We start from the raw sequence: 12,038 nt of genomic DNA on the forward strand, positions 1-12,038 counted from the left end.
ACTGTTTTTCACATTGGGGACGGAGAACCCGGCTTTTGAAGCCTCCGATCGCAAACTTTCTCCCGAGCTTCCAAATTTCAAATATCAAACATCAAACGGGGTGTCTTGGAGCAGATTTGGAAATTGGAACTTGCCGAGCCTGTGTCTTTAAACCTCTCAGGTTGGTGAAGCATGTCACTAACATATACACACACACACCCCTTCCCAAATCTGAAAGCAGGCGCGCAACCAATCGCAGCTCTCGCCGTCTGAGCAGCCCGTTCCTACACACCGTCCAGTGAATAAAAACAGGCGGAAGTTTCCGTTCTATGTGCGAGCTGAATTGAACAGCTTTTAAGAAAAGGTCCGATTTATACTCACTGGCATAAAAAGAGCAAACGAGACTGGGCGTTCACTGGATTACAGATATGAGTGTATTCGAACAGGAGGCAGGTAAATCATTACAGCGTTATTTCGAATCTGGCAAAGAACCAGAACGGAGATGCGTCTGATTAACTTTGAAGGCGATTTGATGGGGGAGCGTGCTCAAGTAGCATTGCATTAATAATCAATAGCCAACACGGCGATAATCAGCGGGTCTATTGTTTAAAAATGTTAGTTTATTAGGTAGGGCTCGAGTAATCGCAGTGGTGTGAGAGGGAGGAGGGACGGCGAAAGGGGACGCAGTAAGAGGCAAGGAAATAGCGAGCCTTATAAATGACCAGTACATCAGACGATACACTTTTACGCAACCTTTGCTTTCTGTTGCATCTACAGATCAATAGAGTGTAGCTGCACTGTGTTCTTCAGACGCCACTGTTGGGTCCCTGGATCCATTGGATACCCTAGTGAGCCGGTTAAAGAGGAGAGAAACTCGCCGAAACCCTGGTCTGTAGACACGTCACTCCCCGTGTTACCTGCTTGGAGGACAGCGTCCAAAACCATCTTCACCTTGAAAGAGTAGCAAGGAATGTCCCATAGCACAGGACGATCAGGTATCTTCAACGCCCTCCTTTGAACACAATTTGTCCGCATGAGGTTCAGCAAAGGCCCACGCTCCTTGGCGACTCCCAGTTCACTTTTTCTACGTGGCCCTAATGTGCAGTGATTTACAGTTGGATATCCAGCAACGCAGTAGAGAAAGAACATTCCCTATGGCGTGTGAAAAGAATTGGTGATTTGAATTTACCAAATATCCATCTCAATCATAAAGTAACCAGCTGATGTTGATAGATTTATTTGTACATGATTTGCGGCCTTTGCCTAGATTTAGCTCTTCCGGGAGTCAGAGGGAGTAATATTTGGGCTGCTGGTTTTTAGTCATTGCAAGGGAGAATTGTTTTAAATAAGGTACGCTTATTTGGACGCCGGCTATAGTGAGATAGAGTGGATCTGACTGATAGATCTTACAGTGAGATCTTTTTTCTCCGAAAACCAGCACTTTAAGTGACGCCCACTGTGTTAGTTTGATTACAATCAGCCACAGAATGTGCTTACCTCTGGTATATTAGTGTAATATTGGCACATTCAGTGACAGAATTTGACTACTGTGACACAAAAGTGATTTGTTAAAATCTATAATCAGTTTAGTAAGAAAGACCGGCCCTAGCATACGTCTATATAACGTCAAATACTGGACGAGATTTGCCTTATTGTGTGCATTTTTTGTATTACAATCATGTACTTGCTACATGTACACTGCTACATGTGTGTAATTTTTATTACATTTAGTTATAGGATCTGATTGTGGTGTAATAATGTGTTTCATTACACTCAAGCACTCGGCGAGATTGGCTCAGGCACGTGTAATTTCCTTTATTTCAGTCAGATACAGGGCAAGATTGGCCGTGGCACATGTGCGTAATAATTTCATTACAATCAGGTCAAACTTGAGATTGCTCCAAGAGCATGTGTGGAACAATTTTATGGATCAGGCGTAAGGCTGGCGTTGGTGCTAGGGTGTAATGATTTTGAGCAGGTACAGGGTAAGATTCACGAGCTATCGGTGTGTAAAGATATATAAGCACCTGTAAGTGACTCGGTGTAATAATTTTAATTAGACAAACCTGGGATGAAATATATGTGATGGTGAATCGGGTTTAGTTTATTCGCACCTATATATTCAGTTTGTACTGTTTTGGAATCAGGTGATTGACTTCACATTGGCAAGGAAGTTTCCCTTGCCGAGCTGCTATCGGTGAGCTGTTCCTTCTTTTAAATGAAATCGAAATTCCCTAGATGAACGTGAACTTAAGTATAGATTTAAAACAACCATGGCCTGAATGCTGAATTATTGTGCGTGCGTGTGTGTGTGTGTGTGTGTGTGTGTGTGTGTGTGTGTGTGTGTGTGTGTGTGTGTGTGTGTGTGTGTGTGGAGTGTGTTTGTTGGAAGATCTGTTAAATGTAATCAGTCACACAGAATTAAATCGCAGTTGTTCGAAAGGTTGTTCCGTTCTATACCTTCCTCCTCAGTTGTTTCGATCTGTATCATATTCACGCTGTTTATCTCGGTAACACTACAAGCAGAATTACTGCTTGCTGTGGTTAGACTGAGTCCAGACTTCTGTTGAGACTGTCGAGATTGTAACTTTATCGAAGTTTTGGAAATGGCCGATCTTTAGGAATGGGCAAAACATAAACTCTACTCTTTTAATTTTCTGTTTCGAATCTCCATTTACTCTGTTTAATTATTGACCGATATACTAACAAATTAGATTCAACCGTTGCCTTTTGCACGGTAAACGGTGGTATGTCGTCGCCTGTACAATTCTAAAATTCTTGTAAATCTTTGATCACAAAGGTGTAAGTTTAGCTTCGTCGCTAAACTGAAACCCGGGTGTATTGGAAAGCACGTACCAAGCAGGGGTTCGAAGAAATTGTACAAAATTAACCTTCTTTTATCATTGATAATAATTTCATATAAATGGCGAATGAAATATTTATTATAAAACCACTTCACCGGCTCTAGAAAGAGTTCCCGTTGCCGTTAACATTAGCAGAGCATTTGATTACTTAAACCTGTCCTGACGCCAGGGTTATCTGCGAGTTTGCCCACCCCGAGAATGGATGTGCTTCTGTAGGGATTGTCTGTTTAAATTGGATTTAAAGTTGCATTAAAGGCAGATTGATGTTTCAGATGGCGTCCATGGGTTATGTTCTGTTCTCTCCAGGCACGATTTGTTTAAGTGATCTATAATGGTGTAAAAATAAGCGGAGCCGCAGGGGAGATGAGTCCTAGATCCCTTCTTCCAGCACATTAAACGGGGTTTCCTTTGTGCCCCCCCCCCCCCGCTATTCACATTCAGAACAAACGCTTGATAACACTGGCAATATAGTTATTACTACCCCTCAACTATCAGGCTCTTGAACCGGAGGGGACAACTTCACTAACCTCAACACTGTTCCCACAATTTGTGGACTTACTTTCAAGGACTCTTCATCTCATGTTCTCCATATTATTATTAAGGTTTTATTGTATTTGCACAATTTGTTGTCTTTTGCACATAGGACGTGTTGCTCGTCTGGTGTGCGGTTTTTCATAGACTCTTTTGTTATTTTCTTGCCCGCAAGAAAATGAATCTGAGTTGATATGATGACATATATGTAATTTAATAATAAATTTACTTTGAACTTTGAATACTGGCATACAGAGACGCTACGCAGGCAGAGCTGGGGCAGGTGATGCAGACACGGAATGAGATCTGATAGAGAATGGAGGAATAAATCTGGCTTCGGAATCTTTCAGATGTGATCGTATCAAACAAAACTGTGGAGAGCAGCCGATTTATGAAATACTGCCGCTCACACAGTCGGCGAATGATATTACACCGGACTGACTCGATGTTAAATTGAGTACGTGAAATTTAATTAATTATTTTATACTTCAATGTAATGTACTTAAATCTAGTTAAATTTTGATAGAATTGCCCGATTATCGACAGAATTACCAACCGAATCCGGCCCGCTTTCGATATTTTAAAAAAATCTACTTTGCTTTAAAGAGGCTTGTCAGGACTTTCGTGTTATATTAGGTCCAAAATCAAACTCAGTTGAAGGGGTTGATATGAGTCCCGGTCTACGAAGCTCAGCCGAGTTGAACCACTACAACACTGCATCTTATCCTAAAAATTAACGTGTCTCCATTCTCAGCGGCGGGAATACAGTGTTTCCGCGGCGAACGTTAACTGCCCACTCTCACTTGACGTTCTTCAGAGGGGCCTTCTTTATTTTTCGCCATTTGCTAGTTAATTTGTGGCAGGCTTGTAGAATTCGACGAGGAAAATCAGATGGTCGAAATATTCCAGTTTATCGGTAAATATCTCGTCAAGCGGTAAGTGATGTGAAATCTCCGCAGACAGACGGAGAAGGTTGCCCAGGTATGTGTATTGCATGTACCGCTCAGAACAGAAATTCCCAGCATCAATTCACAGCTGCTGATCCTGTTTTCCCTACAGGTTAATCCGACCGATTCAGGTTCCAAGAGGTGGAAATCTCTTCTGGACAGCAAGCTAGCTGTAAATAATGTGAATTTTAACGTACATTTTCGTATTTGCAAAATGGGTTGATTGAAATTATGCAGGTCTCTGCTGGCGGCTTGGGTGCGTGGGGAAGACTCTTGCAGCGGTTTGCTTGAACTTTGGGTAGGTGGAGGGACGCCGAGCGGAATTGCACCCCGCCGCTTTTATTGAAGGCCGCTGCAAACTCAGGCACAAGTTATATGTGTTCGTGTGCACACGTGTGTGTGTGTGTGTGTGTGTGCGTGTGCGTGTGCGTGTGCGTGTGCGTGTGCGTGTGCAGAGTTAATTGCAAATAGCAGTTGATTCAAGAAAGTGACAATGATTGATCTGCGGGTCAGGGCTTTATTTCCTAATTTCAACCAGACGCTCTATATTACATATATTTAAAAAAATCCCTTCGGTTGACAAAATCTAGTTCTACTGGCAATTATTATTCATCCAATTCACTCGCATTTAACCCCCAACTCAGGTGGGTTTATAACGAGGACACAGGCCTCATGGTCGTTTTCCGCGATATTTTTAAATTTACCGCTGTACTCTTCGAAGTCTGGAAGCGCGTTAAGTCACCGTCTCTAAAGAATGGGATCACAAATGATGGTTATTACTTATGAAGATCACTTAACTTTATTTGTCATATGTACACCGAAACTTACGGTGAAATGTGTTGTTTGCGCCAACTCAAGTTCATATTTATTGTCATGTACAATAACTTAAACATGAAATATCGTGATCAATGAGTGGCAGTGAAAGATCGAACAAGAACAAAGTTGTTACAGGATAGAGATGCCGAGACTGTTGAACATGTCACTCAACCCTCGCGGATGGGGGGGGGGGGGGAGAGTTTGTTTCCGACATCTCGGAAGGAGGAGTATTTCACCTTATGTTTGCACATCAATTTGTTTTATCTCCAGTCTTTGCTTCGACCAGAGCGGAAATTTGCCGCTAGGAAAGTTGATAATGGATCCAGGTGAGGCAACGAGCAACAAGTCCAGGGGCACCGCAGTTCCGGCAGGCTGCCGCAAGCACCCGGTTTCGGGAACACCACCACTTCCCGCAGTGGGGCAGAACTCTAATAATTTGTGTCCTTTGGAGTGAATATTCGGTTTTGTTCCCGACGATCCTGGCCACCGACAGATATATCAGACGGAAGTCTACCGGGGAGATCCTCTGTCCAGTTAGTCAGTCAGTTAACTGCTCGACAGAAACGTCGTCTCTTTATTCCTTTCCATAGATGTTGCTTGACCTGTTGAGTTCCCCCGACATTTTGTGTGTTAGTCCGAATTTCTAGCAACTGCCGAATCTCTTATCTTTATAGTTAGTTAACTTGCGTTTATGGCCCAGTTTATTCCGAAAATCAACAAGAAAACAACCATCGTCCACGAACATCAATATTAAACGACAGTTGGTGACAATGGTGACAATGTGCAAACATTGACCCGCCGTTAGTTCCCACATAAATGCAATTTAATTTATCGATATGGTTTTAATTTAATGACAAATTGAATCTAATATATGTAGCATTGCTGAAAGTCGTTTACAGCATCGAAACAGAATCCGGCAGTATAATTTATAAAATAACGCTGTACAACACTATGACCATAATTCATGGGGTAATCTCCAATTCTTGCGACTAGTCTGGGTAGGAAATGTTTCTTGCGACATTAAATGAAAACAGTGCACATATCAGAGATTTGAGGCGTGTGCAGCAGAAATCGATGGAACGGTTGTACGAAACGAAAGTGCAGGCTTGTGATCTTTCTCTCGCAATCTGTTCAGAGTTTAAAAAAATAATTTCGAGTCGAGCCTCATACACGCAGGGGTATCAAATGTGCACGGACATATGCAAACCTCACAATGTGACACATGCACGGAAAAGAAAGAATAAAGGATCAAAAAGGGCGGAGACAGAACGGCCTGGAGTTCACTGCTGCTTTGGATTTAAAGCAATTCCCCCCGTTACTGGTCCTACTCTCCCAGTATCAGCATATTCCTTCCTAGTTGTGCGGCTTTGCAATTGCCACCTGTTTCCCCTTGGGCATGAGTTCTCGGCCGATGCATTGTGCTCTTCGTGGAAACCGGCGACTTAAATGCCAATTAAAAAAAATATATATCTAAAACTAGTACACAGGGTTAGTGCTTGAAAGAGGAAATTCGGGTTATCTTTAGCTTCTAGTTCCACGCTTAACTATCTTAAATTCCTATCTTTTTAACCCGTGAAGGTTAAAATTAGAGTCACTGCCGCCTCTCTTCTGAACTTCACATTTTAAATGATTTCTTTTCGGAATAAAACAAATTCCCATTTGGAAAATTGTGCCCGCCTGTAACCGTCATATCAGATTTACAAAAAAAAACAGTAATCCCGACTAAGGAAAACGATTACACTACTGGTGGAAATCAGCAGATGTTGGATGGGAGTGGGGCGGGGGAATGGACAGTGGGCATTTCAGGCTGAGACCCTGCGTCAGGACCCGAAATACCAAGCCACTTAAGTTCTTCCAGTATCTTGTTTGTAACTTCCGATTCCAGCATTGCACTCTTTTTGTCTTTTTGGCTCACATTTGGACAGGATTAGCCACACAGACCGGACAGTCCTTTCGGTATCATGGTACCTACTACACCCGTTGGAGATCACTGAAATAACTTGGCCGAGCACCGCATATAGAGAAAAAAATACGGCTCCGATCCAATCCCACAGGATATTAGCAATGTCAGAATTAGGTGCAAGAATTAGTTGCCCGCGACCACCGCGTGGATTCATCAACAATGAGGTGACAGGCGATTCTTAATTTTAAGTAAATGGGAAGCAAGTTGGAAGGGAGGGGGTTGTGGGTTGACATCAAGCAGATGGAGCAGGTGTGTGGGGTTGGGTCAGAGGTCTGTCCAATGCTGGACACCGCCTTTGGCTTTTTATTCACACCGGCTCCTGTTGCGTTACCCCCGGGGCTCTTGCCGTTCCGCCAGCCCTCTGATTTCTCGAGTTTGCGAAGAGGCAGAAAGACAAGTATCAGGTCAAGGAAGCCTTTATTTTCGTTTAATTTCCGCACGGCAATTGAAATGGAAATTAGAGGCGAGCCGCTCTAGAATGGGTTAACGAGGGCCGCGGCGGTGGGGCAGTGAAGCAGAGAGGCAGCAGATCTATCAAAGAGAGGGTAATTAGAAACAAAAACCCCTGGCTGGGTTGGGGAAGGAGGTCGAGGAAAACCGGAAGGTGGACAGAAATAGCGACAGAGATGGAGTCAGTGGAACAGGGAACGAGCGACACAGGGTCAAACCCAAAAAGACAAGTATCAGATAAAGTGGGGATAAAATGCAACTTGGAAATGAGGCGTGGACGAACAGACAGGAAAACTAAACTCAAAAGAAGGGAAAAAGAAGCAAAATTTTTGAACTAAGATGCTCTTTTCCATGCTTTATAACTCTGTGACTCTAAGAATATATTAAATGAGCGGTAGACAGAAGTATAATTATGCAATGATAAAGAGTGCATTAGACTCGAAGTGAAACTGACGATGTTAGAAACAGTTATCCAAGCAGTCCCATTCTCTTAATCTTTCTGTATAATTCACACCCCTCTCTTGCAAGTAGTAATTAAACCCGCTTCCCCCGCCCTTACGGGAGATCGGAACTGTTTGGTGTGTACATCTAACCATTTCGTTTGCCACACATTTGTGTCGTCTGGTGATTCGCTCTATTCTACCGAAAACAAAATCTCATCACTTTCCCCACTTCCGCTAAATCTTTATTTAATCATCCCCACAACCATGACTGCTGTAGACAATTGGTTTCCAAGGGAATCTTCGTAAGCTTTGCATTCGATTCAGAATCACTGCAGGCTCATAGATATACGGGTCTTTGTATTTTAATTTCATTTGATTAGTCTTTATACAAAGTAGTAAAATATAAACTTCCTATGGCAACGATAGAACATTGAACCTAATAGCACAGGACCTTCTACAGGTCCTTCGGCCCACTCACTATACCTGTACCGACCACAATGCCATATTAAACGAAACCTATCTGTCTTTTCTTGATCCATATCAACACCCCTAACGCGTTTCCTCAGTATGTAGGGCATGGAAAACAGTTCTCATAGTTACTTGTATATTGTGTTTTGTAGGACTGCTTATGTATAATTTGTTTTTGAAATTATGTTCATTATGCTTATTGTGTTTTTTATGCTGCAACGGATCTGGAGTAACAATCACTTCGTTCTCCTTTACACTGATACTGAAGAATGACAAACAATTTTGAATCTTGAATTTTGAATCTGGAATAGAATCCAGATCCAAATCAAGGTGCAATAACTTTCTAATTTCATCAACTTTGTAATAATAATATTTTAATTTTCTTTTGACAATTATATTGAGGTAAAATGTCAGACCAGCATTTGTGTAAAATTTATAATTCTGTAATTCTGGATTTTGATCATTTTTAAATACTCTTGACAAATTGATATCTTCCAATGAGCTGCTTGCCTGAGAATGAGTCAGTGTTTGAGATAGCTTGCATTAGCACTGGGATAACACCATTTCATGGATCTTGTCCTGGTTATAACCATCAGGGAATCTTCTCACCTTGATGGATGAGTATCTTTTACTAATGCAACTAATACATTTTGTTTAAATTCTTCTTCTTTCCTTTCTCCTCCTAAAGTTCCTGACATTCTGGTTCTGCAGAAACAGACCTTTGGTAGCTTGTCAAGTGACCATTTACTCATGTGAATTAATTTTTGACAGCATCAGGGGCAAGTTCAATCATGTCTTGGACAAGTGATCAACATTCAGTCACATGGCTTGACTATTTCTGCACCTGCCCCCTCCTGACCCATGCACCACCCTCCCCTTTCAAGCCTGCAGATAAAGAAGACAATTGCAGTGGTCCTTTTGAGATCAGCTAATTCAAATTCCTCTTCCAGTCTTGTATCTTTTAGTTCCCCATGACTGCTACGTTTGATGTAGTTTATAGGTTGACCTTGGAGCAGACAGTAATTCTATTACTGGACCTACAGTGTTCTAGATTATAATGTAAAATGAATAAATAAAAGCCAGAATAGGCAGATGGAGTTGTAGCAAATACTTAAATAGACATATAATGAATAAATACTTTGTTGAGAAACAGAACTGCATTTCTATTCTACTGAAGTAATATGCTTGTTATGGTATTAAGAACAGTAGGCATCCTCAGCATTGAGAGAATTACAGAGCCTAGCAAAGAATGGCCAAAGACTGATACATAGAGCTACTTAAAAGGAAAATGTATTTTGCAAATTATTAGAGCTTTAGTGACAATATAACAGGATTGATAAATCAATGTACATTTTTAAAGGCATTCATTAAAGTAGCAAACAAGGGTTGCTACATAAAAACCCAGAAATTACTGGAAATATCCAGTAGGTCAGGCAGCATCCTTGAGGAAAAAAAGGCATTAATATTTCAGGCTGTGGTGAAAGTTTGTTGGTTGAGAACAGTAATTCTAGTTTTCTCTCTCCAAGGATAATGTGTGATGTCTTAAATATTCCCAGCATTTCATATTGCTATTTCAGATATCTGCAGTTTTTTTGTTTTCTGATTATTGCTGGCCCCTCAGCTAATTATGATCTATTCTGAGGCTCTTGTCGGTTGGGGTCAACCATGGATGTTGTGACCTTGCTGTCTACGTGATAAACAAAGCAGTATACAAGCCAAAGCAGTATGATATGGAGAGCAAGTTGTTGCCTATGCAGAAGTCTTTCCCTCTCCATGAAGCTGATTAATCCAAAGGAACACAGTGTCGCCAATTTGCCAGTCAGCATTGAACTCATCATAGGACACACTTGGGGACTCCAGCTCCAGATTTTTCCTTGGGGTTTACTTCTGAAGCCTTCCCCATGATTGGGTATAGCTGTAAGGCAGCAGCAGTTTGAAATCTGAGTTTGTGAAGGCCAGGAGCTGGACTTGGACTTGGTTGTCAGAGGCTATTGAAACACACACCATTGAGAACATTTAAAAGTTATAGGTATCTTATTCCCACTACGATCCCCAGTTATGTCAACCCTAAGAAACCTATGGTCTATGTTCATAATGCAAGTAAAAGGGCCAAGAAAACGACATCCTGCATGAATAGGATGCAAAGAGCTTGCCAAACTTGAGTGGGCAAGAAGATGGCAGATATGTTATAATGTAGGAAATACGGGAGAAATCATTTTGTTGGAACTGTAACACACAGATTTTTTAAATTGTGAAAAGCTAGTGAATAGGGACTTAGACTTTTTGTGAATGAAATACAGAAAATTAATCTGAAAATATGCAGGGATACCATGAACTTTGGAAGGTAAATCATTAAGTGGCAGAATGGACTCTGGAATACAAGAGGTAGAATACCCATTTTTTGCAAATACGAAGGGCATTGGAGTGCTGCACGTAGTTTTGATCTCAGTGTCGAAGGCACTATGTTCTTGTCTTCAACGCAGTACATAACAGATTCAGTCTTGCAATAAAGGATTATCCAAGCTGTGAATTAGTAGCATCAGCTCTTTGGTAGAGTTAAGGAGAATGAGATATGATTTCACTGAAGCATAACATTCTAAAGGGGTTCCAAGAATAGATGTGGAAAAAGTGTTTGCCCAGTTAAAAGAATCATAATCTGAACAAGGGGACTCAGATATTTAGGGCTGAGATGAAAAGAAGTTTCTTCATTCAGAAGGGCTGTGATTCTGTAGAATACTCTCTCCTAAGAAGGTTGAGGATGCTCAGTTATTCATGTAATCAAGAGTAAGAACAAAAGTACTTTGGACACTTAAGATAATCAAGAGGTATATTGATTGCTAAATTACAGCTAGAATGACAAGGAGACCTTGGGAGGACTCCTGGCTCATTGGCCCCTACTCCTGTCACAGAATACTACACCATGAAATAGTTCTAATCTGGGAAATCTATTTTTGTTGCTGATAGGAAGATAGGTCAAAAATAAAGTGGATCAGAGATTTGTTTGACTTTGGTACTGGACTGTAGCCTACACTAAAAATCAAATATTATTAAGGAATTTTGAATTAATTCTGAACAATGCAAATAAAGGTATGGATGCTGAGATTGGCACAGGAATACAAGATGGGAAGGAAACTCACACTGTTTTACAAAAAGTTAAAATACTGGTCAGTGCTTGGAGCAATGATGGAAGATTTGGCCTTGGTGCTATAGGTAGGGGAAAAACAAAGTTGCTTGTTGCAGACACAGGAGACAACACTAGATTTTCAATAATCTCTTTGGTTCTAATGCTAGGAATAAACTCAGATGCCTCCCTATCTGATCATGTAGCCTGCTGATACTGAGGTACCTAGGTTCAGATATGAAGAATAAACACTTGGAAATGAACCATAGACAGTGTAAACACCTTTGGGAGGGAACTATTGAAAGGGATCTTAAGGAATTTGCTCTAAAAGTTGCTTAAACTCATGTCAAAATCATGTAGTCTAAGAGCTTATGTTTTTACTGATATACTTGCTTGAGACCAGCAATGTTATGATCACTTGTTTCTGAAGGCTCAACAACTTCTGTACTCAAAATT

The 12,038-nt window shown here is 41.2% G+C and overlaps 1 protein-coding gene across 6 annotated transcripts in view; it reads left to right on the plus strand.

Annotated features, from left to right (window-relative positions):
* Positions 1-239: 239 nt before the first annotated feature.
* LOC132391293 (paired box protein Pax-8-like) overlaps positions 240-12,038 on the plus strand; it is a 59,511-nt gene continuing 47,712 nt past the window's right edge. For 2 of the 6 annotated variants that reach the window (XM_059964301.1, XM_059964296.1), the window contains exons 1-2: positions 243-432; positions 757-974. Coding sequence is in view for 1 of the 6 variants with exons in the window: in XM_059964296.1 (XP_059820279.1) it covers positions 950-974 (25 nt within the window). In the remaining 5 variants the exon portion in view is untranslated. Of the gene's footprint in view, positions 433-584; positions 666-756; positions 975-3,629; positions 3,832-12,038 lie in introns of those variants that run through there. The other 4 variants (XM_059964309.1, XM_059964265.1, XM_059964276.1 and 1 more) reach the window with 4 other exon arrangements.

Source organism: Hypanus sabinus, chromosome 1 (genome assembly GCF_030144855.1).
Source record: "Hypanus sabinus isolate sHypSab1 chromosome 1, sHypSab1.hap1, whole genome shotgun sequence".
NCBI lineage: Eukaryota > Metazoa > Chordata > Chondrichthyes > Myliobatiformes > Dasyatidae > Hypanus > Hypanus sabinus.